This window comes from Giraffa tippelskirchi, chromosome 1, assembly GCF_054371585.1.
Source record: "Giraffa tippelskirchi isolate mGirTip1 chromosome 1, T2T-mGirTip1v1.2.pri, whole genome shotgun sequence".
NCBI lineage: Eukaryota > Metazoa > Chordata > Mammalia > Artiodactyla > Giraffidae > Giraffa > Giraffa tippelskirchi.
The window spans coordinates 214891896-214918579 of record NC_137275.1 but is presented as its reverse complement, the minus strand read 5'-3'; the positions used below and the strand labels follow the sequence as shown (position 1 = coordinate 214918579).

The following is a 26684-nucleotide window of genomic DNA, read 5'->3' as shown; positions in this document are numbered from 1 at the left end:
TCTTCTGATTTAACAGATAATAAAACCAAGATTCAAAAAAGTCATGTAAATTATGTCATTAAATATAGTATGCTTTTCATGGTATCACTACTCAATTTTTAAGAGATAAGAGATGGCATAAAACCAGGTCACATGCCATTTGCTGAGTAAACACTGAATTCCTTTAGAAGAAATTTGTCAGTTTTATTCATCTTAGTGTAGTGTGGCTTAAAAAGACAATTTATACTTTGTATTGTAATTATTAATGATACAGGTTTTCTATGTGGGAAAAGCAATGAAGCTGTACATATCACTGCTTGACTTTGTTGGCAGTTGTCATTCAGAAGTTGGAATGCTGTGAAATACAACATATATATTTACATTTTAAAAAATATCCTTTGCAGAAAGGAAACTCATGAAGTGTAAACATTTTTGGAATTAGCTTTAGAAGCAACCAATATATATTTAGCATCTAGTCTAATAGTTGGATGCTATACAACAATTAACAAGAAAGCTAGACCCTCTGCCCTCATAATATTTAGTCTAGTGTGGGGACATGTCAGTAGATAATTAAGCAGTTATTGTACATTGTGTGTTGTTATAGGTGTAATGCAGGGAACTGTGGAGGGAGCACCTTGCCGAGACGTGGGAAGATCTTGGGAGAACAACCAAAAAGAATAGTATTCAACTGGTACATGAAGAATGAGTATAAGGTGAAGATGGAGGAAAGATTGTTCTGGGCCAGTGGTGCTCAAAGTGTGGTCCTTAGACAGCAGCATCAGTATCACCTGGGCCCCCCCCCCCCCAGTTCTACTAAATTGGAAATTCTTGGAATGTGGCTATCAATCTGTGTTTTACAAATGCTCTAGCTGCTGATGCAGAAAATTTCCGTTCTCAGTGATGCTGAGAACCAGAGGTGAAAGAGATTACAGTACATTAAACAGGTGAAGCAGAGAGCTTGAAGTCATTAATAGCTTAAGTTGAGGCAGGAGAGGCAAGAGAGGTCTGATAAAGTGGCTGAAGAGTTTAGGTCTTTAGCTTATGTGCACTTGTAAGCCACTGAAACATTTTCAGTAGAGGAACAGTTTGAGCTGTTTTGTCTTTTAGAAAGATCACTAGAGAAGAGATTAGTGCCAGGTAGAAAGAACACCTAGGAAACCAGTATAGTAGTATTGCTGGTGGCCAGGAGGATGGAATAGTTAACAGGTTGAACAGATACTGAGGAAGGAGAATTTATAGGATATGGTTACTGATTGAATGATGAGGATGAGAGAAAAAGGAATTTCCCAGGTTTAGCACTCAGGCCACTAGAAAGCTTGTGGTTCTCTAGCCTTGGCCATAGAGACCACAGGAGGAACAAGCTGGGGAAGATTTTAAGTTTGAGCTTGGTTTTGAACACAGAGACTATGCGATAGTAAGAGATAACAGTGGGCAATTTGATATTTACTTAAAGCACAGAAAAGGAATAGGGGTTAAATGTATGCTGCTGCTGCTGCTAAGTTGCTTCAGTCGTGTCCGACTCTGTGTGACCCCATAGACAGCGCCAACCAGGCTCTTCCGTCCCTGGGATTCTCCAGGCAAGAACACTGGAGTGGGTTGCCATTTCCTTCTCCAGTGCATGCATGCATGCTAAGTCGCTTCAGTCACATCCAACTCTGTGCGACCCCACGGACAGCAGCCCACCAGGCTCCCCTGTCCACGGAACTCTTCAGGCAAGAATACTGGAGTGGGTTACCACCTCCTTCTCCGTTAGATGTATAGGTATGGGAATATTTGGGCTTCCCAGGTGGGTGAGGGGTAAAGAATCAGCCTGCCAATCCAGGAGATGCAGGAAATGTGGATTTGCTCCCTGGGTCGGGAGATCCCCTAGAGAAGGAAATGGCAGCCCATTCCAGTATTTTTGCCTGAAAATCTCATGGATAGAGGAGCCTTACAGGCTACAGTCCTTGGGGTCACAAAGAGTTGGACACGACTGAATGACTGGGCATGGGAATATTTGAGGTATATAAGATAACTGAAATCTTGGAGGACAGTTTTGAAAAATCAGTACAAGTGTGTTAAATGAGAAGATAGGGTAGAAATAGTAATATTGCACAGAGAACGGGGAACCTTGGAAATGACTGTGGAGGACCAGCCCAAGAGAGAGATCAGCACCCAGTAGAATATGATGTCACGAGAGTCAAAGAAAGAGGATTTTCTTAAAAAGAGGCTTCCAGTCATGTATCTAATGCTCTGAGGGGTTAGTATGGTGAGGACTGAAAACTTTCCACTGGACCAGCCACCAGATTGGTGTGACTTTGGAAAGTTGTCTGAAACTCAGGGATTGGCTAGAGTGGTTTTCATGGAGGGGTAGGAGGAGAAGCCATATGACAGGTAATTGAGAAACCAGTGTGTGTCCAGTGAGACATAAGAGAGAGCACTTGGCCATAAAGGGGCAAGAATCATCAAACCTGAAAGTGAACATGAAGTTATTGTAAGGCTTTCTTTCTGTCTTTGGTAGAGATTAGATCAGCTTGATTATAGATAGGAAGGATTCATGGGAGAGAAGAATGAGTGAGTGGGAGAATTGAAGATCTGAAGAAGAGAAAGGGAAGCAATTTATAGAACAAGGTTCTGGAAATAGTAGGGATGGATGGGATTCAGAACACTTGGAGACAAAGGGTATGCCTTTTCCATTGTAACAGAAGGATAAAGAAGGATAGGATCTTGAGTAGTAATTTTAAAGATAAGAGTTCCAAGCTGATGATTTCTAAGTTTCCCCTTTTGGCAACTACTGATGCAAAGATGGAAGGTGGGACTCAAGAGAGAATAACAGATAAGTTTAAAATAGTTACTGTGAAGAAGACACAGAATAATAATTAGGGAGAAAATCAGATTTCTTATGGCATTAAAGTCTCAATTGAGGCTGATTCTTTACCACCTGAGCCACAAGGGAAGCCCAAGAATACTGGAGTGGATAGCCTATCCATTCTGCAGTGGATCTTCCCAACCCAGGAATTGAACCGGGGTCTCTTGCATTGCAGAAGGATTCTTTACCAACTGAGCTATTTGGGAAGCCCGCCAGGTATTTTAGATTTCCTCTAACATTTCTCAGAAGCCTTGGCATAAGTATGGAGTAGTGTTAGTTGCTCAGTCATGTCTGACTCTTTGCAACCCCATGGACTGTAGTCCACCAGGCTCCTCTGTCCATGGGATTCTCCAGGCAAGAATACTGGAGTGGGTTGCCATATCCTTCTCCAGGGATCTTCCCGACCCAGGAATCAAACCCGCATTTCTTGTCTCCTGCAATGTCAGGTGGATTCTTTACCATTACAGGAACCAGTTGGATTCATCCAAGACTGGTGTTATTCTAAGAAATGGTTACAGAAGTACAGTGGAGCAAGTCGATTAAAAGATAAAGGTCTCTGCTTCCTAACTTGAAATTATAAAATTCAAGAAGGTCTGAAAATGGAAGATTTTTTTTTATTAATTCCTTGGCAAAATTTGCTCTGAATGAATCAATATGAGGCTACTTATAACCTTTATTTATCAACTTTAGTGTATATACTCATATTTAAGGGCTTCCTAGGTGGCTCAAGTGGTAAAGAATTCACCTGCCAGTGCAGGAGACACAAGAGATGTGTTTCAATCCCTGGGTTGGGAAGATCCCCTGGAGTAAGAAATGGCAACCCACTCCAATATTCTTGCCTGGAAAAGTCCACGGAGAGAGGAGCTTTGCAGGCTATATTCCAGGGGGTCTTAAAGGGTCGGACACAACTGAGTGACTAAGCATGCAGCACAACATTCATGTTTTATTTTAGAAATTAATGTGTGTCATTATGGAGTGCTGCCCCAAATTTTGATGGGGCTGTTACATCAGATAAGGATTATGTCCTCTATAACTGTGCTTAAAACCAGCAAAATCGGGGAACTTCCCTGGCAATCCAGTGATTGAGACTCTGTGCTTCCACTGCAGGGGATGCGGGTTCCATTGGTTGGGGGACTGAGATCCGACATCCTGGTGGCCAAAAGCAAAAACAAAACCAGAAAATGTTTAAATTCTGAAGGAAACCTGATCTCAAGAGTCTTCAAGAAGAGAATATGTTCCTGTGTTAGCAAAAAAAGTGGTTGAAATGATACACTATGGAACCCGAGATGGATAAGGAAAAAGGGGTTAGATAGAGAGGTAATCTAATGGGAAAAAGTAGGATGCTTAAGGAAATAGATGGCTTCAAAAAACTGCTGTGTTGGGGATCAAATGAGAAATTGGGAAGAGTGGGAAGTGAGTAACTCGAATGTATAAATTGGAAAGAATGGGAAGAGTAATTAAAATGTAAAGAGTATTGAATGTATCAATTGATTATTTCCAAAGGGAGACAGTTTTGAACGATTACAAAGTTCAGGGTGTAACCATGGGAGTGGGCAGCTGAGTTATAGGAATAGAACGACATGAGTGATGAGATCAAGAAACTGAGAAGCTAGAAAATTAGATAAGTTACCCAGAGTAATGGCAAGATTTGAAGTGGAATGAAGCATAAATTCTCAGATCTCCAATGAGGGGTTCTCTCTGGAAGGTACATGAAATACCAAGATGTATAAGGCAAGGTCCCCACTCTTCCCCTGGAGTGTCATCTTTTTAAGAAACAAGGTGATAAATAATTATACAGCATAGTAAGAGTGATGATTATAGAAGCATGATCTAAAGTCTATTTAGTATAAATGAGGAAAGAGACATTAGATGTCTGGACAAGTCAGGAGACTAACCATTCAAGAAAAATCTCACACCCTGTTTTGGAGGTTTCTGTGACTGGTAAACATTTATGCACAATCCACGGATATTCAGTAGAATATTTGAAAAAAACTAGTGGTTAAAACTATATTTGCTTAAAAAAAACCTGTATTTGCTAGATTATTTATCAAATGCAATGCAAGATAAAGAGGTTGGTTGTGAGCTATCTTCAAAAAATATTCTCCAATTTTATGAGTCACAGGTAAACTTAAGTCTTAAGGAAAGTTGATTTGGTATGTAATTTTCTAGTTTCTCCTTCATGTTACTTACTCACTCTCTAATTTTGTTGTAATAGTTTTATTGACTGTCTATATCATTCTGTTATAAACCTCCTCAGTCCTTTTTGGATTCAAGTTAAGAGTTGAAGTAGTTAATAAGCAAATATATTCCAATTGAGGATGTTAAAAATATGAAAACACATAATGAAACATTATCACTCATTATCATTTTAGAGAAGTGTCCAAATATCAACTGTTCTTTGAAGGTTACACTAGATAAGATATTTCTTATGTCCTCCAAAAAGAAAAAAATTCTCAAACGTCATAGATGTGTTGATGAATGCTATTCTGGGGTAAGTAGTCATGGGGATAGACAGTGCTGACCACAGGAATGTTGAACAGCAAACGCTGGCTTTGGGCAAAGAAGCTTTGATGCATAGTGACCTCTTTGAAATGTTGGCACTGATAGTTCCTTTGGGGACTTAACGTTACAAGATGCCTGACACAGATTGAACATGCTATGTGAGAACAGAAATGCAGAATAATAGGGCAATAATACCCTATCTATAAACCAACTGTGTTTACAGATTCCCTAAATAACAGGTCAAAATAGATTGCACTATGGTAAATATTTCAGTTACAACACTCTTGCAAAATTCTCATCTGTCTCATGTATTTTAAGCATGATTTCTGGGTCGTGTGGCTTTTCTAGTAGACTTCAATGATGTGCAACCACCAAGCACAGACCTTGTCATTTATTTAACTCCAACTCTCTTTAATCTTGAGGACAGTAAAACTGTAAGAAATCTTGGAGTTTCAACATATTCATAGAACATTACAGAGAGTCAGATTTTCAAATCCTTTGCTTATGGCTTTTTGGGGGCCACATTTACCATAGAATCCTTGCTTCATCTATATATCTTCAAATTTGGATCTGTGGTTTTTCGCTTTTTCTCATCTTTCTTCTTTTCTCTTTTAGTTCACAGCCATGAATGAACCGCAGTGCTTCTACAATGAGTCCATCGCCTTCTTTTATAACCGGAGTGGAAAGTATCTTGCCACAGAATGGAACACAGTCAGCAAGCTGGTGATGGGGCTTGGAATCACCGTCTGTATCTTCATCATGTTGGCCAACCTCCTGGTCATGGTGGCTATCTATGTCAACCGCCGCTTCCATTTTCCTATTTATTACTTAATGGCGAATCTGGCCGCTGCGGACTTCTTTGCTGGGTTGGCCTACTTCTACCTAATGTTCAACACAGGACCCAATACTCGGAGACTGACAGTCAGCACATGGCTTCTGCGTCAGGGCCTCATTGACACCAGCCTGACGGCTTCCGTGGCCAACCTGCTGGCCATCGCAATTGAGAGGCACATTACGGTTTTCCGTATGCAGCTCCACACGCGCATGAGCAATCGGCGAGTGGTGGTGGTGATTGTGGTCATCTGGACCATGGCCATTGTTATGGGGGCCATACCCAGTGTGGGTTGGAACTGCATCTGTGATATTGAAAATTGTTCCAACATGGCACCCCTCTACAGCGACTCTTACTTGGTCTTCTGGGCCATTTTCAACTTGGTGACCTTTGTTGTCATGGTGGTTCTGTATGCTCATATCTTTGGCTATGTTCGCCAGAGGACTATGAGGATGTCTCGGCATAGTTCTGGACCCCGACGGAATCGGGATACCATGATGAGTCTTCTGAAGACCGTGGTCATTGTGCTTGGTGAGTTACCATAAACAAACCAGATTAGTTTATGGTAGTGATAACAACAGTGTAAACATTCACAAGGTATACATGCAGGAGTTACAAGGGGACAAGGCATCTTTATAGCAAATGTTTACGATAAAGTCAGCATCCCAGTCTTCCTATAATTACAGAATTGATCTCAGGGAAGTAATGTCTTAGTGAAGTATTAGTTGCCCAGTTGTGTCCGACTCTTTGCGACCCCATGGACTGCAGCCCGCCAGGCTCCTCTGTCTATGGGATTTTCCAAGCGAGGATACTAGAGTGGGTTGCCATTTCCTTCTCGAGGGGATCTTCCTGACCCAGGGATCGAACCCGGGTCTCTTGCATTGCAGGCAGATTCTTTACTGACTGAGCTACAGGGGAAGCCCAAAAAATTATTCATTTATTTATTTAGCCCACACCACATGGCTTATGGAATTTCCAACCCTGGAATCAAACCAGGGTCTCCTGCATTGCAGACAGATTCTTTACCAACTGAGCTGTGAGGCAAGCCTGATTGGTTGGTAATGTCTTAGTGATGTGATACAAATGATGATGGTGGGGAAGATGTTATTAACAAGTTTGGCTATCAAGTATTGACAAATACCTGCTTTTGAAAGGTTTTATTACAGCCCAAATTATGGAACTTTTGTCTCTAGTCTGTTTATTACAAATTTCCAGAAAGTATTTGTAGTCTCTTACGAATATTCTTTCATGTATAGTCGTTTTTGAGTGTTTTTCCTAATAAGACATCTTTCACATTCAGTCATTGCTACTGCATGCATATAGGTAAGTATATCAAGATTTTGTATATATTTATTGCACAAAATGGTTTGGAATTAATGCCATCTGTGACAGTCATCTTTATGAAAACTTATTTTTTTTCCATTGTCTGTTTTTAATTGTTGTTGTTTAGTTGCTAAGTCATGTCCGACTCTTTGTGACCCCACGAACGGCAGCACGCCAGGCTTCCCTGTCCTTCACTATCTCCCAGAGTTTACTCAAACTCATGTCCATTGAGCCTGTTTTTAGTGGTGAAAGTTAATTCATCTTTCAAGGTGAAAAACTTAAGGTTTTATTCTTTTATGTGATGTATACTAGAATAATTTTTGTCTTTAAATAATTATTATTTTTCCTGGATGAAAAATTCACAGTGATCCAGAGGAATATATTTATTCATTTATATATTCAGAAAAGAGTTAAAGAACACCTCATAACTTCTAGGCCTTGTGCTGACTCCTGGAAATGTGTCTATGAAGAAGAAACACACAGAACATTTCTTTTGGAACTTAGAGGGCCTATTTTAAAAGTTCATCCACTGAGCATTTTAAATAATTACCCCCTGGAATTACATTTTCTCCATAGACTGTATTCAAGTTGCTGTTTCATCACATTAAAAGAAATTTTTTTAAAACATTAAGCTTTCCATCTTTCTCCATGAAAATTCAGTGGAAAGTCCCTTTATTGCTCTTTGTTCCAGTTTGTAAAGCAGGGCTGAGTGGATGGAACCTGGGATTGTGTGGGTCCTCTGAAATGCTGGGAGCTGTGTTAATTTTAGCCATGGGAAAGAGAGCCCTAATTATGGCTCTCAGGATAAAGACCAGGTCTCGGGATTGTCGACACAACTAAAGGCCTGACACTATGACTAACTGGCACATGTAAGTAGTATACATGACCTACCGAGGCCCCCATCACCTCAGATGTGAAATTATCTTTTTCTGTCAAACAAAGTTCAATTGAAGTACAAAAATGGTTTCCATCAATGTTTAATTATCAACAAAAGCCCTGTGATTTCCTGTGCTACAGGTATACATTCTACATGGTAGGGATGAAACATGTCTTCATTTACCATGGATGCTGGGGGTTTTTTTGTTTTTTTTAATTAAATAACATGAGACATTTCACTTCTGTGTTGACTCAAGTATTCGTTTACTGCTGATCTGAGTATTGGTTGAAACTTTTCATAGGCATGCACTTTTTCTACTGTTATCTCAAGTACTGCTCATAGTTCATAGAACGACCAACAGAAAGTGACTGCTGAACTTGGACTATGAACCTGCCAAGTTCTTGCTTTAATTTTGACCTTTGTATAATGCCTAGCATTTTCCAGTGTGTAATATGCTTAATGATTCATATAAAGTTAACTTTTGTGCCTGATTGGGTGGTTTTGCAGATTAAATGAGAATTATTTTGAGGGTTTATGGAGCAACAGTTTCAGGGCACAATGGCCCTACGTGGCCCTTCTGCCCCACCACACCAACCCCTAACGTGAAAGAAAGAGATATCACGCCACCCTCTGAGGTTAAACTGGTGAACTCTACAAAGATTGAATATATGTAGCTGCCTCTGAAATAAGTGGTAGGGATGTGATGGAGGAAGTTTTAGAACATGGAAAACATCAATCAGGGTGATAGGTGAAGAAATTTGGTGAGACAAGATAATGTATGGCATTATAGTAGAGGAAGCAGAAATTTGAAAAGTGGACTTTAGACTTTTGGAGAAAAGGGGCGAGAATGGGAGAATAGGCAGGGCTCAGAATAGGTAATTCACAACCCTAAACAGTCCAGGGTTTTTTATCAATGTGGTGCCTGATCCCATTCATACAACATACTCCCCTGCTTGAATTTTACGTAGTCATGATTTCCAAGAGATGGGTTGGTCTGTAGGAACAAAAATTCTAGTCTACTTGAAGCTCTTCTCATTGTAAATTAGGTTATTGACAATCAGGTATTTTTGTAGGGCACGGTTGGTTTTTTAATATGTCTTCTCTGCCAAATTGTCAACTTTGCAACTTTGGGCAGGGATTGTAATGATGTGTTGCCCACTTTCTCCACATTTCCTGTTGTAGGATCTGGTGCAAAGTAGGTGCTTGTCAAGAAACTGTTGAATAAATGAATGTGGTGACAAAACCAAATTTCCGAGCCTTCAAAACTGAGGACCAGAAAAAGCCAGAGTGAATTCACTAAGTTGATGCCCATTTTGTTCAGTCATGTGGCAGAAGCCAACCCTGGTTACATCCTTGTCACATTTTATGCCTTCGCATCAAATATTTGCTACAGCTTGGAAAGTGACCACAGTGGCAGCTCAATAAATAATGCTTACCTTATTCATTTATTCTGGTGATGACTATGGTTTGATTTAACTGTGTCAAACCTTCAGTTTGTATTTCACCATGTCAGAGTGACCTCTGAGTTTTAGACTTATTCAGTTCAATAAACCAATGTTTATCGGTTATTTGTCCTTCAGTTAAAAGGATTTGTTGGTCAACAAGTCAAATTTCTAGGAGTCAACATAAAATAAAAGGATCTTTGAGATTTATGATGGCAATACCAGTAGCAGTTTTGAAGCACAAGGTTGTGTATAAGCTGCTTTTGAGTGAGTACTGGATCTTAATAGTTTTATTTGTAAAACACATATAGCATTTAATCATGTGCCAAGCTATACTCTACCTTAGAAATGACTTTTTGTAAAGAGCATCCCTGAGAGTTTTCCAGGTACCATTATCTTATTAGCTTCATTTTCCAGAGGTGAAAACTGAGGCACAGGGAGGTTAGGTAATTTGCCTAAGGTCACACAGCTGGTTAAGTACAGGACCTAGGATATGTTTCAGGCAGTCTGTTTCCAGAGCCCATGTGTTTTTCACCTCCATTCTATTCCTGCCTCTGTAATACAAACAACTACTGGAACATGCTAAACTGAGGTATAAAGCTTGAGCAACACTGTGCTGGTGAATTGAAACATTGTAATTCCATCTGTTTATGTTGATACTGCCTAGTTGCCTGTGCTTTATTTCCTGGGTGGAAGAAAGCTTTCAGGGAGCATGCCTTTCCTCCTTTTTCTTCTGATGATGATGCTTATGACTCTCATCTCATAGGCTCTTTTTCATTGTTTGGTGTTGGAGCACCAGTCACTGACTGCTTCTGATTGAGGGAGTGTTTAGTTCAAGGTGTAGTTAACTTGAAGTTTCATTGTCCTAGCATGAGGTCATGTTATCCTTTCTCCAGGCTTGAATTCTCCCCACTTGACATTTTACCAAGAATTCCTTTTGAGTCTGTTCCACAGTTGATTCAGAATGGCAGTCAAGTTCTTCCTAATTTGACCACAGTCTATCTTGAGTTATAAGTCCTTGCCTTTCTTGCTCTGTTCTTTGTGATGGGGACACTTCTGTTGGGGATAATTAGAGAAGAGGGAAACCAGGATTTGGAAAGAGAAAATAATGGTTATGGTGTGGAGGTTTGTAATCGTGGAAGAGCGTGAGGAACATAAAGTAAAATAAATCCAGGTGGGGCCTGTCTCTTTGGGGAAGAAGAGAGAGACACTGTTTTTCTAGTTGGATCCCTTCTGGCTGGAAATGATCACCACTGAAGCTAAACGACTGCTTATTACTGATGTACCCTGTGCCTTACACCAAGGAGAGCCCGTTGTTTTCTTGTTACTCTGATGAAAGATAATTCAGCTCATCAAATATCCTATAAGCAAATCATTATGTACTTCTGTGTTCAATTTAATTCAACAAACATATTGTTGAGTTGTTAAATATGTACTAACGGATAAAAAGATGAATAAACACCATTTTTTTTTTAAATGGAGACAGCACTGGTTTATAATATTATGTAAGTTTCATGTGTACAACAGTATATTTTTACAGCATGTTCACTACCAAAAATTTAGTTTCCATCTGTCACCGTACTGTTGATCTCTCTTATCCATTTCACCCTCCACCCCACTCCTTCCCCTGGTAACCATTACTTTAATTCCACAATAAGTGAAATCATATATTTGTCTCTCTCTGGCTTGCTCCACTTAGAATAATACCCTCCAGGGCCATCCATGTTGTAAATGACAAAATTTCATCTTTTTTATAGCTGAGTAGTATTCCATTATGTCTGACGCTACATCTTCTTTATCCATTCATCTTTATCCATTCATCTGTTGATGGGCACTTGTTTTCATATCTTGGCTATGTAAATAACGCTGTATTGAACATAGAGGTACACATATCTTTTAAAATTAGTGTTTTTTATTCTTTGGATAACCATCCCGGAGTCAGATAACTGCATTATATGGTGGTTCTACTTTTAATTTTTTGAGGAATCTCCACACTGTTTTTCATAGTGACTGTATCAATTTCCATTCCCACCAACAGTGTAGGAGAGTTCCCTTTTCTCCACATCTTCTCCAATACTTGTTATTTCTTTCCTTTTTGATAATAGTTACTCTAACAGGCAAGAGGTAATATCTTATTGTGGTTTTGATTTGCATTTCTCTAATAATTAGTGATCTGAACATCTTTTCATGTGTCTGTTGACTATCTATGTCTTCTGGAAAAATGTCTGTTCAGCCCCTCTTCCCATTTTTAAATCAGACTTTGTTGTTGTTGAGTTGTGTGAGTATTTTTTATATATTTTGGATATTCACTCCTTATCAGATTTATCATTTGCAAGTATCTTCTCCCATTCAGTAAAATGTTTTCATCCCTGGTGGCTCAGAGGGTTAAGTGTCTACCTGCAATGCAGGAGACCCAGGTTTGATCCCTGGAGAAGGAAATGGCAACCCACTCCAGTATTCTTGCCTGGAGAATCCCATGGATGGAGGAGCCTGGCGGGCTACAGTCCACGGGGTCTCAAAGAGTTGGACACGACTGAGCGACTTCGCTTTCTTTTTTTTTCTTTCTACCATTCAGTAGGTTGTCTTTGTTTTGTTGAAGCTTTTTAGTTTGATGTAATCCTCCTTTTTAGTTTGATGTAATCCTATTTGTTTATTTTTGCTTTTACAATCCATTCTTTACTGAGCTTACAGTGTATTAGAGGAGACTAAGAAAGAGTTGCAGAAGCAGTGGGATCCACATGCTAGTTGATGTTTGGGCAGAGTGGAGAGAAAGTAGGGCTTCCAGAGGAGGCAGTATTGAGTTGAATCTTGATATACGTGGAGGAGTTTGTCTTCCTATAAGGTGGGGGTTGAGGAGAAGCTCAGCAAAAACTCACCTCTGGGGAACTGGAAGTAGTGGGGTGTGACTACCATGTGGTGGGTATGCTGGATAGATTTTTGACTCAGAGTCAGCATAACGTACGAAGGAGTTTGAGTTTCTGCCTTTAGGTGATCAGAGGCGCTGAAGGAGTCCCTGAGATAACACCAGTTCCTTGTAGGGATAACCATATAATTTATCGTCCAAACTGTGACCCTTTTGGTAGTGAGAAGAGGCACTGACTGGGACACTGAGACAACAGGCAGAAACCGAGACTAGTCTGGTCAACCCAGACGATGGTGGCCCTCTTTCCAGACCAGCTTTCTGTTTGTTTATATTCCTTTTAGATTTTCTTTTGGCTTTTTAAATGTAGAGCTTGACATTGGACTTGTTCCACCGTGTAAGGATAGTAAAGAACAACTTCTCCTTTTTTTTTTTTTTTAATATAGCAAGGACTGTCCAGATTTAGAATTAATAGAGCTGAAAACAAAAATCACACTATGTCTTTTAAAAATCACACTATCCAATTTCCTAATCTTACACCTAAAGAGACTGAAGCTCCCAAGTTAATTGAGAAATTTAAGTCTGTGTTAGCTGGTGGCTCAAACCAAGAACTGGGTTCGCTCCTAGTTAGGTGCTCTTCTCCCTGCCTAGGCCTCCAGCCTGTTCAGTTCCACCCACACTTTCCATCATTTTCTTGCTTGTGAACATCAGCATGTACTTATGTGGCTACCCAGGGTTAGGTGTAAACAGTGTGGCTATAAAGGTACCTGGAACCCACAGAAAGAGTCCTCTTGATAAACAACTGGTAATCTCTGAAATGAAGTGCTAACAAGAGTCATTGGAAACTGAATTACTTTCACATTATGTAGTTTTTACACATATTATCCTCCTGCTTGCTTTGTTAAGGAGAGCGTTGTATTAGTTTCTCATTTATCTTGGCTTTTATTGTGTATATTTTACTGTGTGTGTGTGTGTTTCCCCACTTACATTCACTGAGGCAGGATGCCTCTGGAATCTAATCCTGACTCTTGTCATTAACTGTCTGGGTGATTCTGGGCAGGTCACTTTTTGCAGTGATTTCTCTGTACCTTCATCTGTAGGATGGAGTTGGCTGATTTGATTTCCAAAGTTATTTAGAGTTCTACTTAGAAATAAACATGCAAACAATAAGGACATAACTACTGTGGATCGGCCATGTAGAATTTTCTATTGGAAAACACAGAAATAGAATTGATGTAAAAGCAGGGAATTATGACTTTTCTTCATATCAGCTTTAGAGTAATTAGCTTTAGGTGTACTCTCCCCTATTAAAGGGGACGGTACATCTATAGGGGAGACTCTCAAAGAAATGCTTTTTTAAAACATGACTGTGCAGTAGAGAACTGTGCAGCAAGAAGGGAAGGTTTCCCAGTTGGTCCTGTCAGGGAAGGGACTGGACACAGGAGCCTCTTATTCCCTGGCCACAGGTGACGAACTGCACATCCTGTTGCTCTGAAGAGGAACCGGAGCTACCCTGAGTCTCCCCAGGTCCCTGCGGCGTCCCTGTTAAGGCCCCTTTGAGGAAGGGCCTGGGAGGCCATTCATGAGAGCCTCCGTTGTTGGGTCAGCCACGGGCTGGTTGGCAGCATGGGTGTGGTCAGGAGAGAGTCCCGCGGAAGCCCCACAGCGCTGCCCAGACCCCAAATCCTGGGCCCAGTCAAACAAGAAAACAACTTTCAAATACCAGCTCTTTGTACCCTTTTGTTGCCCAAATCCATTCAAATATTTTTACTCATAAGAGACTTTTAAAACAGAAACAGAAAACAAAAATACCACATGACCCTAACCGAGTTCCTTCTGAGGTGTGGACACAGCAGGCAGAACACGAAGCTCTTTCTTATTTTAGGTTTGATGAGAGTGATTCAGGCCTCATCTGGCTGAGACGCCTGTCAGTCCAGAAGGAAGGTTACCCAGTCATTTGTCCTTATCCTTAAAGGTCATAGAAGATGCAAAGGTGTCCTGAAGGAATTGTGGTGGCCCCTGGGAATCACTGTTGCTTAGGGCTTGAGAGGTTTGTTTTGGAATAAAATAGGCCAGAGTTTAGAATTTGAATCCCCACTCCTCACTTTTTAGTTTCATGGCCTTGAGAAAATGACTGAACTTCTCTGAGCCTCAGTTTCAGAATTAATTAACATAGGGGTAGTAGGAACTTTCTATAATCAAGCGACCATGAGCACTAGAATGAGATAGTTTCTGTAAGGCACACTCGGCACAGAATCTGGCTAATGTACAACACTGTTGTCATTACCATGAGGTCTTGTCTGCATGTGTATTTTCTCCCCCCACCCCCTACCCCCGCCCTGCCATTTCCCTCTCCTCTCTGATGTACCCCTCTCATCTACACACCAGCATACACACAATAGTGGGTTTGGTGGCTGTGATGGTGCTTCATTTCTATGACATGGTACAAGAATATTGTTGTGGTTTAGCAGCTGTTAGCTCTAATAACAGACTGTAAATTTTATTCTAAGTGGTCTTTGCTTTTCCAAAGATATATCTGTACTTCAGAGTTGACTGCAGCTTATTTGTTGAGCCTCAGGCCCTATGTATGTAAAGTCCTGCTAGCCCCAGAAGAAATGATGGTTTTGCCCTGGTAACCCTCTGGATATCTCCAGGTTAAATAGTGTTGACTATTAAAAAGAGTTTTTAAATAGAACAGGCCATTTTGTCAACGTCTCTTAAGAAGGGTCATCATCTCCTTCCGGTGGACCTGTCATGATTAGGGCACAGCTGGCCACCATCCATCATTTAGGGCCCTGTTCTGTTTTCTTCTGATCCACAATGAAAGACCGTGTCTGACATAAATGAAAGAAATGGCAAGTGGATAGGATCATGAGTCCTTATTGCTGTTCCTCAACTTAACGTGTGACCACTTCCAATTCCTGTAGTCTGGGTCCCGTGACTGTCCACCTAGTGAGGAAAAGATTTATTTCCCCTTTTAATCTCTCACTGCTACTTCATCCGTTTCTGGAATATTGTTACGGGAATTCAGTGATCACAAGGCTTTATCTTATTTCCCATCTCTGAAACAGGGCCTAGCACTTGGAAAAGTCTAAATATTTATTGAATGAATAAATGAACTATATCTTTTATTCTGGGTGGAGTTTTATAGGTTCCCTAGTAGCAATAGAAATATACCTGTGTTGCTTGAAAGTGAAAGTATTAGTCACTCAGTCGTGTCCTACTCTTTGTGACCCCATGGGCATCTGCCAGGATCCTCTGTCCATGGGATTCTCCAGGCAAGAATACGGTCTGGGTTGCCATTCACTTCTCCAGAGGATCTTCCCCACCCAGGGATCGAGCCTGGGTCTCCTGCACTGAAGGCAGATTCTTTACCATCTGAACCACCAGGGAAGCCCGTTGCTTGAAATTTAATGGCATTTAATACTGAGTCTCATTGAAAAGAATATTTGTTAAAAGATAGTGATAATTAGGCAGTTCCACATCCTGCCTGTCCATGACATTTCTTTAGGTTAAGTTCTAGTATGAGCTTGTAAATAATAGTTTATTTTGTCAATAAACATACATGGAATGTCTACTTGGGCCTTTGTTAAGTAATAGGGATGCAGAGGTCAATGAAAATATGGATTCTGTTCTCAGGGGACTCTCATTTTAGGAGCTCATAATAGATAATTTAAATAAATAAAGGCAATATAATTTGGTAGATAAAATATGACAAGTGCTGTGGGAGTGCTGTTGTCTCATTAGGCAAGATCAGGAAACTTTATAATGAAGGGGTTAGAGGAGTAACATCTTTGGTGATGTTATTCATGTTCTCCATGTGAACCCAGCAAAGGAATTACTTCTATTAGGTAGTGTGTGCACTCTGATTTGAATTAAGTGTTGTTACTTCCCTATATTGCAATTAATACATTGCTTAGATATGGAAATAACCCCTGTTCAGTTTTTGTGGAAGGAGAAGCTTGTTTGATTTTAAGACAACATTGTGCTTATATTTTTATTCCCTGCATTTTGCACTATATAATTCATTTTTTGAGTTGACTGTAGTTAATCAGATTCACATTAAACTGATTATGAAGTAAATGAGTTTGAATGATTTCTAACCTATAAGGAAAGGGCTATCTCTGTGTGTGCAAATTAACAATTTGTATAAAGTAAGAAGGGCTCAGAGAAGGCAATGGCAACCCACTCCAGTACTCTTTCCTGGAAAATCCCATGGACGCAGGAGCCTGGTAGGCTACAATCCATGGGGTCGCTAAGAGTCGGACACGACTGAGCGACTTCACTTCCACTTTTCCCTTTCATGCACTGGAGAAGGAAAGGGCAACCCACTCCAGTATTCTTGCCTGGAGAATCCTAGGGACGGCGGAGCCTGGTGGGCTGCCATCTGTAGGGTCGCACAGAGTCGGACACGACTGAAGCGACTTCGCAGCAGCAGCAGCAGCAGCAAGAAGGGCTCTGTAGTGACATATATGTTTTAGGACTTGAAAGGTCATTGCCCGGAGATGTGGACACCTACACTTATGATAAGTGTAGGGATGAAAACTGCCAAATTTAGCAAATAAAAATAATTGCACGGGCATACTTATACTAACAAAAGTATTCACTGTTTGTCTGAAATTCAGTTGGCATTTTGTATTTTATCTGGCAATCCCAATACACACAGCATTCAATGGGAAATAAAGTGTTTTAGATGGCAATCAACCCTCTATACATAGGGATTTTTTTTTTTTTTTGCTTTGTACTACAGGTTTACCTGTACCCTGGAGGTCAGTTTAAGTACACAGGGATTTCACATATTTAATATTTCTGATTTTTATTTTGAGTTGTCTGGAGATAAAGGGACGTATCTGGTTTATAGAATCTTATACTTGTTTCTCTGAAATTATGTATACGAAAAGGTAATGTATACTTCCAGTTCAAAACGAAACTCGTCTCTCCTTTTACATATGCTTTGTCGTGTTCTTTGAAAAAAATATTTTAACAATGTGTTTTTCCATAGAAGTAATCTTGTTTTTCTTGTGTCTGTACCTTTGATATTTTTTTTCTTTAAGCCCTAAGCTAGAGCCTTACACTCCAAGAAGCTACTTTTTATTCGTGTATTTTAGTGAAGATGATACTGTCTAGACTAAGTGTGGTCATGGCTTTACTTAAACCCTGGCTGGTCTTCTCCGCCCATAGAGGAGTTATTATAATGATCCAAAGCAAATACAAAGTTCTAAGAGGGTGACAGAGCAATAACAGGGTCTTTTTGGAGAAGTGGGATTTAGTCTGGCATCGGGAGGCTGGAAATTCATGGCTTTACCTATTCATCCTGCCCAAGTAGACTTTTTGTTGACTCAAAGAACACTGCATTTTAAGTAGGGTTTTCCATGAGTTCATTCTAAATGGGTATTTCTCCACTTCAGAAAGCGTCTCTTCATGTGGCAGGCAGGGATTCGTTTGCTTGAGTTATTTTCCTTTCTCGGGGGAGGCGGGGAGAGAGAAGATAGTCGCTCAGGAGTCCAGCCTTATAGGACCTTACAGGAAGCTGATGAGGTGGAAAGCTGACAAGCGTTTGCGTTTGCTGCGGCCGGCGAGTGATTCACCCGTGTTTTGCTGAAGCGATTTGCTTTGCCAGCCTTGCTGAGCACGTGATGCCTGGGAATGCTCCAGACCCAGAGGAGAAGCCTAGCCATAAATCAAAGCACTGGAATCTGAGTTTCTGAACGAAAACAGGGGAAGCCTGTGTTTCGACAACCTGCAAAGGCCATATATAACGATCAAATAAACAAGAGTTGTCGATATTAGAGCACTAGCTTTATTTAATTTGGCAAACTCTTATGTCTTGGGAAAAATGAAGATGTTTTCATTAAAAAACACTATTTCTAAGCACCTTGCTAACTCTAAGGTACTCTAATGTATCTACAAGTACTGAATGCCATATGCATCAAATTAGAATACTAAGTCTGACTGTAGTATAGATACTTACATTGCTGTGCTAAGATAGTAAGGTTGATATAATTTCATAATGAAATTTCTCAATATTTTAGTTTAATATGAATTGATTCTACAGCTTTTAAGGCCAGAAATCTATCACTAAAGCGTTACATACATTTGAAAGACATGAGAAGCAGGAACAGAATAAAATTGAAATAGAATTTGAAAATGCATTCATTTATACATCTTGATTTGTCTGTAATGTATCGAATAGTAAATGATTTATTGCTGTTACATTACAATGTGATGTATGGTCAACGTACTGTCCTTTTGCAACTGTTTACTTACAAGATTAATAATGCTGTGTGTAGCTTTATTTCCAGGTAGCTTTACCCATTGTTTTGACCCAGTCTTGACATTTTCATCCTATCTTTGTGACTATAGATATTTAAATTAGAATTAGAGTGACATTCAATTTTGATTGAAAAAGTATTTTCTGGAGCATATATTAGTCTGCTTTAATCCCTTCAACAATTTAACATATAGCACAGTAAAACATTTCTAGTTTGTTACTTTTTTCCAGATTTAGTTTAACTGAAGTTTTCATGAGAAATGTTTTTGTATAGATTGTAGATGGAAACTTATCCATTGGTTTTGGGGGAACAAACCAGATTATAACAAACTTCCTACCATTGTGAGTTTTCATTCTTCCTCTCACATTTACTTTTCTTTGGCATTATTTTACAGCTAAGTTTTATTTTTAAAAAATTGCTATTTTTTGGTTTTGAAATGTAATAGATTTTGTGTAGTTTGGCTGTTCATTTTATTTTTAATTAATTTTTATACCAATTAAAATTTTTCAAAGGTCAATATTTATAGTTTTGACAGTTTCTAAAAAAATGGGGATAATAATAATGGTTAACATTTGAGTGCTTACTAGTCATTGACTCATTAAGTCCAACTCAGGTTCAGTTCAGTTCAGTCGCTCAGTCATATCTGACTCTTTGCGACCCCATGGACTACAGCATGCCAGGCCTCCTTGTCCATTACCAACTCCTGGAGTTTACTCAAACTCGTGTCCATTGAGTCGGTGATGCCGTCCAACCATCTCATCATCCTCTGTCGTCCCCTTCTCATCCACCTTCAGTCTTTCCCATCATTAGGGTCTTTTCCAATGAGTCAGCTCTTCGCATCAGGTGGCCCAAGTATTGGAGTTTCAGCTTCAGCATCAGTCCTTCCAATGAATATTCAGGACTGATTTCCTTTAGGATGGACTGGTTGGATTTCCTTGCAGGCCAACGGACTCTCAAGAGTCTTCTCCAACACCACAGTTCAAAAGCATCAATTCTTCAGCGCTCAGCTTTCTTTATAGTCCAACTGTCACATCCATACATGACTACTGGAAAAGCCATAGCTTAGACTAGATGGGCCTTTGTTGGCAAAGCAATGTCTCTGCTTTTTGATATGCTGTCTAGGTTGGTCATAAATTTTCTTCCAAGGAGCAAGTATCTTTTAATTTCATGGCTGCAGTCACCATCTGCAGTGATTTTGGAGCCCCCCAAAATAAAGCCTGTCACTGTTTCCATGGTTTCCCCATCTATTTGCCAAGAAGTGATGGGACCAGATGCCATGATCTTAGTTTTCTGAATGTTGAGTTTTAAGTCAACTTTTTCACTCTTTCACTATCATCAAGAGGCTCTTTAGTTCTTCTTTGCTTTCTCCCATAAGTGTGGTGTCATCTGCATATCTGAAGCTATTGATATTTCTCCCAGCAATCTTGATTCCAGCTTGTGCTTCATCCAGTCCAGAATTTCTCATGATGTCCTCTGCATACAAGTTAAATAAGCAGGGTGACAATATACAGCCTTGACATACTGCTTTCCCGATTTGGAACCAGTCTGTTGTTCCATGTCCAGTTCTAACTGTTGCTTCTTGACCTACTACTTTGCTTCAAATCTACATTATATAAAAATTTAAGCAAGCATCTTAAACTTTGAATTTCTGTTCCCTCTTACCCCAGATATGGATAGTATTGTTCTGATAATCATATATGATAGTGCCTATGGAAGTGTCACATAAATGTAAGCTATGAATGTTTTTGCAGCTGCTGCTTTTAGAGCACTGATGAAGGAAAAGAAAAGTTTGGGCTGCTAAGCATGAAATGTGATGGAGTGTGGTTGGAAAGGCATTAAATATATTCTTATTCTAGATTTGCCACTCACTGATTGGTGTGACTTTGGGCAACCCACTTAACCTGTATGAGTTTCTTCATCTGTACCACGAAGGGCTCTGCTACATCTGTGTTTCTCCAGGTGTGGTCCAAGGACCACCTGCATCTGAATCACCTGGGTTGCTTATGTAATAAGCTGGTTCTTGGACCTGAAGCATAATCTTTGTGTTGGTTTCCAGGTATCCATAGTTCAGTTATGAGTGAGTGAAGTGAAAGTCCCTCAGTCATGTCTGACTCTTTGTGACCCCATATACTGTAGCCTGCAAGGCTGCTCTGTCCATGGAATTCTCCAGGCAAGAAGACTGGTGTGGGTTGCCATTGCCTTCTCCAGGGGATCTTCCCAACCCAGGGATCAAACCTGGAGCTCCCACATTGCAGGCAGATTCTTTACCATCTGAGCTACCAGGGAAGCCCCTGCCATTGAATCTGTCCTATGCTCATTTCTGAAGTCTATTTTTCACATTTCCTACCAAAATGAACACATGATTGGTATCATTTAAATAGTGAGGACCTGTGATCACCCTCACACACAAGTGTCTGTACACCTGCTTTATAAGAGGATGAAGAGAAAAGATAAAGGAAGGTGGAGGTAGGAAGAAAACACAGTACTAGTAAGATAAAATTCTTGGCTCTTGAAGAGCTTACTATTAAAGACAATTGATATTTTTACACTTAATAGACTTTCCTCTTGACGTTTCTGAGCTCTGTTTCCCATTGATGATTGGGGAGAGCATTACTTATCACTCTCTCCCCTGAATTGGGGACATTGCTGTGAGTTAAGTAGATGTCAAAGTGCTTAGAAAATGCTTGCTGGCACATGTTACAGTGAACATACAGTTCTCATGCCTTACCTGTTGTTCTGCTTTCATCAAAGTGCCACCTTTGACCAGTAGCAGTTGGTCTTTTGAAATTGTTTTCCTGGAGTGGTCATTCCTTGGAGCCATTTGCCCTCTTTTATTGACATAAATAATCACTAGTGGCATTTTCCCACTGTCTGCCCATAGAAATGAAACTGAGTATCCTGTATGGGAACTCAGCCCATTACTGTGGCTTGTTTATTCATCCGTCCATTCATCTCTTAATTGCTCATTTAACCAATGAATGTAGAGTCCTGGTGTGGGGTGAGACTATAAATTATGGCATCACAGCCTCTTCCAAAGCCAGGGATGGCTTGTCTGTACAGTAGTAATGATATGTGGTCTTTGAGCAGGGAACATTCTTATCTCCCAAGAGGACATATAGATGGACTGTTATATAAATTGAGGCAAAATCTGGTAAAGAGTTATATTTTAGGGTGCCACCCACTATATCTAGTTCTTTTCCCTTTGGTTCCATAAAGAACACTATATCTATGTGCAAACCAATTCAGTTCAAGTGACATCCATTGCCTCTTATGTGTCGGGATAACAAATACCAAAATGTATAATCCTTACTCATTTACAAGTATGACTAAATTACAAGGCAAAAGGGGAATAAGGCTTAAGACAGATACAGTTACAAAGCAAATATGGCCCAGCCATCCTAAAGCATGCAATCTGATAGGAAGGATGCCACATGTACGTAGATGATTATTATAAAAGGCAAGAGATGACAAAAATACCCAAAAAAGTCTGAATAAAGCTTTTTGGCAATGTAGAGGAGAGAGAGAATCCCATCAATAATATAATCAGGAAAACAATGTAAATGATTTTTTTGAGTTGAGTGTTGAATCGTGGGTGATGTTCGAGGAGTGAGGTAATCTGTTAGACTGCATTTACCCTCTTAAGTCGGTTCAAGGCAATGGCACCCCACTCCAGTACTCTTGCCTGGAAACTCCCATGGACAGAGGAGCCTGGTAGGCTACAAGTCCATGGAGTCGCTGAGAGTCAGACATGACTGAGCGACTTCACTTCCACTTTTCCCTTTCACGCACTGGAGAAGGAAATACCCACTCCAGTATTCTTACCTGGAGAATCCCAGGGACAGCAGAGCCTGGTGGGCTGCCGTCTATGGGGTCACACAGAGTTGGACACGACTGAAGCGACTTAGCAGCAGCAACCCTCTTAAATGGGCTTCCCTGGTGGCACAGACGGTAAAGAACCAGCCTGCAGTGCAGGAGATCTGGGTTTCAATCCTTGGGTCAAGGAGATCTGCTGAGAAAGGGAATGGCTACGCACTCCAGTATTCATGCCTGGAGAATTCCGTTGACAGAGGAGCCTGGCAGGCTACAGTGCATGGGGTTGCGAAGAGTCGGAGGCGACTAACACTTTCACTTTTCACCCTCTTAAGTACTGAATCCTGTTTTAATAATAATCTTGTTTACCATAGTAATACACTTATTAAGGGGGAAAAAAGGCAAAATTAAGAACTTAAAGTTAAGTAATAAAAATTAAGAACATTTAGAATTCTAAACTATTGAGAGAACCAAAATATTAAAATGAATGTGCTGTTTCCAGTCCTTTGTTCTGATGAATACTGTACACTTGAAATCATCTGGTACATGCAATTTTGTTGTATGATTTTTAAAAGTAGAGTGCATGTTACCATGCCAACAAGTAATCTTTGAAAGAATGAGTTTCTTCACAAATTTCAGTACATCCAAATGATATAATCATTGGGTATTTAGGTTTTCTTCTCTTTTTTTGCTATTTTAAATAACATTGAGATAAATATTATCTAATATGAATCTCTGCTTTCTTCACTGAGACTTTGCTGTTGAATGTTCTCTAGAAAGTTTGTACCAATTTATACTCTTTAACACAAGGGGATAAGACTATTTTGTTACATTCATGCCATTATTGAGTGACTTTTTCTCTCAATGGTGTCATGTTTTTACCATTGACAGTGTTTCTATTTGTGAGGTTGGATATTAACAAATCTCTAAAAGAGATAGAAGCTTTTCTGGGATTTAGAAACTAAGAATAAACAAAAATAGAAATGCCTTTAGCTCCATTTAAATATGTGTACTACTTTGAAGTACTTCATTCTGTGTAAAAGTCTAACATGTATTGATTTCTTTAGAAACCTAAAGGCCTGACAGCTGAACAGTATATAGCACAGGGGATAACAAGTGTTCTCTCTGAAGTGCACTGCCTGGGCTCTAATCCTGACCCTCCTATGGACCAGCAGAGTTCACTGAAGCAACCTACTCAGCTGCTCCAAGTTTCCATTTCCTTGTCTGTATGACGAGAGGCAGGGCAGAAACAGTAAAACCTCAAAAAAATTAGGTAAGATTATTATATAAGACGCCAGGCGTGTAAGGACTTGGTAGATACTATTATGAAATACATAACATGGTGTTTTCATTGAATATTGCTGTGCTGAAACCTAAAGTCCCTGAATTAATGCTCACGTTGTAAATCTTCATTCTGATAGGAGAAGAAGGGGCAGCCCAGAAGGATCAAGACCCGTCATGCTTTTGGGATTCAGGGGGACAGGTTTTCCTTGTCAAGGGATCCTGAGTGACTCTGCAGACAGACACACAACTTTCTTCTGAGCTCCCCCACGCTTCTGTCTTCCCTGCACAACTCTAATCCCTATTGCAGATGCTCCCACAATCCCTCAGTGCCCTTCTTGTCCCAGTTATTTTTTCGTAGTGCTTTTAGGCCAAAAGAAGTACATTTATTAAGCGGTTTAATCAACTTAATAAGTAGGTAGGTCCTGATAAATTAGTAACCATTTCATAAACCAAAGCAAAAACACATACTCTGAAAGGAAGAAAATAATTTTTCGTTAATTCTTAACAGCAGTGACCGAGAGATGTGATTGCTTTGCTGGGCACCGTGCAGCTTATCTGAAGTTGACTGGTTGGCCGCTGCCATCCTCATTTCTTGTTCCACACTGAGTTTGGGCCAATACTTGATTTTTAACACAACACACAAACTGCAGAGACATGATGTCACATAAAGGAATGCAATGCCATCTAATGCTGAAACTGTGAACTACTACAAGCTAGTAGTTCACATGGTTTCTGACTCTATCTATCTATCTATCTATAAAGGGGAGGGAAACAGTGACATTTGACATATTTCTATATCTATCTATCTGCCTGTCTGTCTACCTGGCTGTGTTCTTCTACATCAACTGGAACCCTAAGGTGCCTCTGGGCACAGTTTGGGAACCAGTGTGTTAGTTGCTCAGTCGTGTCTAACTCTTTGTGACCCCATGGACTATAGCCTGCCAGGCTCCTTGCTCCATGGAATTCTCCAGGCCAGAATACCAAAGTGGGTTGCCATTTCCTTCTCCAGGGGATCTTCCCAACCCAGGGACTGAACCCAGGTCTCCTGCATTGCAGAGAGATAGTTTCCTGTCTGAGCTACTAGGGAAGCCCAGAGCCCTGCTGTATTCTTACTTTCTGGATTTACGTCAGTTTTGGTTTGTTTTGGCTTCTCACTCACTCTTGTTCCCTGGTTCCTGTTTCTGTTTGGGTCTTGGTTCTAGCTGTCCAGTTTCCTTCCTGTTTGCCCAGAGCCTCTCTCCACCTAGTCTCCATCAAGCAGCAGCAGTCTCTGGAGCTACTGGCGAACCTTTGCAGTCCTAGAGGTAGCCTGGGCGGTCCTCGCGTGGTTTTGTTCTGGCTGTGGCCCAGTCACTGTGCTTGAGATCTTACGGGACTTCTTCATTTCACAGTTTCAGGGAGCTTCATTTCCTCCACAGGCCGTACAAGTGGAGTGCCCGTGCTGGGTCGAGTCTTTGGGTGTCCCTCTGCGGCCATCTCCCTGTGGTGTGGATGGGCACGCTCTCCTGTCCAGACCTCCCAGTTCTTATAGCAACAAAGACCTGGCCAGGCCACATCTCGTTGTCCCTGTTCTAGGCATGTCAATCCAGAAAATGCATCTGAATCTGATGCGAATGAGTGGTTAACTGTGGTCTCTGGATTAGACCTCTTGCTTTTGTATTCTAGGTTACCACTTACTGCTCAGTTTCCTGAAACTTTAGATTCCTCGTCTGTAAAATGGAGATTAATAATAGGACTTACTTTGTATGAAAAATGAGAAAATGAAATAAACTAAGATCCGGTGCCTTTTAGCACAATGCCTGACCATAATAAGTATTATTAAAGCACTTAATAAATGTTAACTATTACAATTTTTTTTTCTGACAGTAACTATAAAATTTACTTTCAAGTATCCTGACTTTTGTTAGGAATAAATCATTCATTTTTAAAATTTGATATCTTTTTACCAGTGAATGAGAGGGAAGTCAATATTAAAATGAAAAAATAATCTTATACTCACAACATTTGATTTATATAATTAAAGTACTCTAAATAGTAATCTAAAGATTTTCATGACATAATAGGTTTATACTTTATGCATTTGACATTTTGCCTGTTTTAGGAATAATAAAACTGAAGCTCAAGAGATTATGTGACTTGCTGAAGATAATCCAACATTTGCTGGAACCCACACCCAAACTGCAGATTTGTAATTTCAGTGCCAGTGCTCTGTACTTTATTGTTTCCTTTAATATTTAAAATGTTAAAAACCAGAGAGGAAAGAAGGAAGGAAAGGAAAACAAAGAAAAAGAAAGACTGTTATTCTCTCTGATTTTTCTAAGCAATGAAAATTTGCTGTTTTTGCTGTTCCTAGTACATTTGTGACAGTAGTTTTAGTGTAGAAGAATCACAAGTTTGGGGGAAAAAAATATGGCTAGTGCTTCATTAGAAACAATTCTGAGAAATTTAGAAAGATGGTAATGATGCCCCTATACGCGAGACAGCAAAAGAGACACAGATGTATAGAACAGTCTTTCGGACTCTGTGGGAGAAGGTGAGGGTGGGATGATCTGAGAGAATAGCAGTGAAACATGTATATTATCATATGTGAAATAGATCGCCAGTCCAGGTTCGATGCGTGAGACAGGGTGCTCAGGGCTGGTGCAGTGGGATGAC

The 26684-nt window shown here is 40.1% G+C and overlaps 1 protein-coding gene across 34 annotated transcripts in view; it reads left to right on the top strand.

Moving 5' to 3' along the window:
* LPAR1 (lysophosphatidic acid receptor 1) overlaps positions 1–26684 on the top strand; it is a 406496-nt gene that overhangs the window by 341532 nt on the left and 38280 nt on the right. For 26 of the 34 annotated variants that reach the window (XM_081574148.1, XM_081574072.1, XM_081574156.1 and 23 more), the window contains one exon: positions 5945–6692. In XM_081574148.1, coding sequence (XP_081430274.1) covers positions 5945–6692 — 748 coding nt within the window. Of the gene's footprint in view, positions 1–583; positions 693–3934; positions 4145–5944; positions 6693–26684 lie in introns of all 34 variants that reach the window. The other 8 variants (XM_081574200.1, XM_081574211.1, XM_081574222.1 and 5 more) reach the window with 2 other exon arrangements.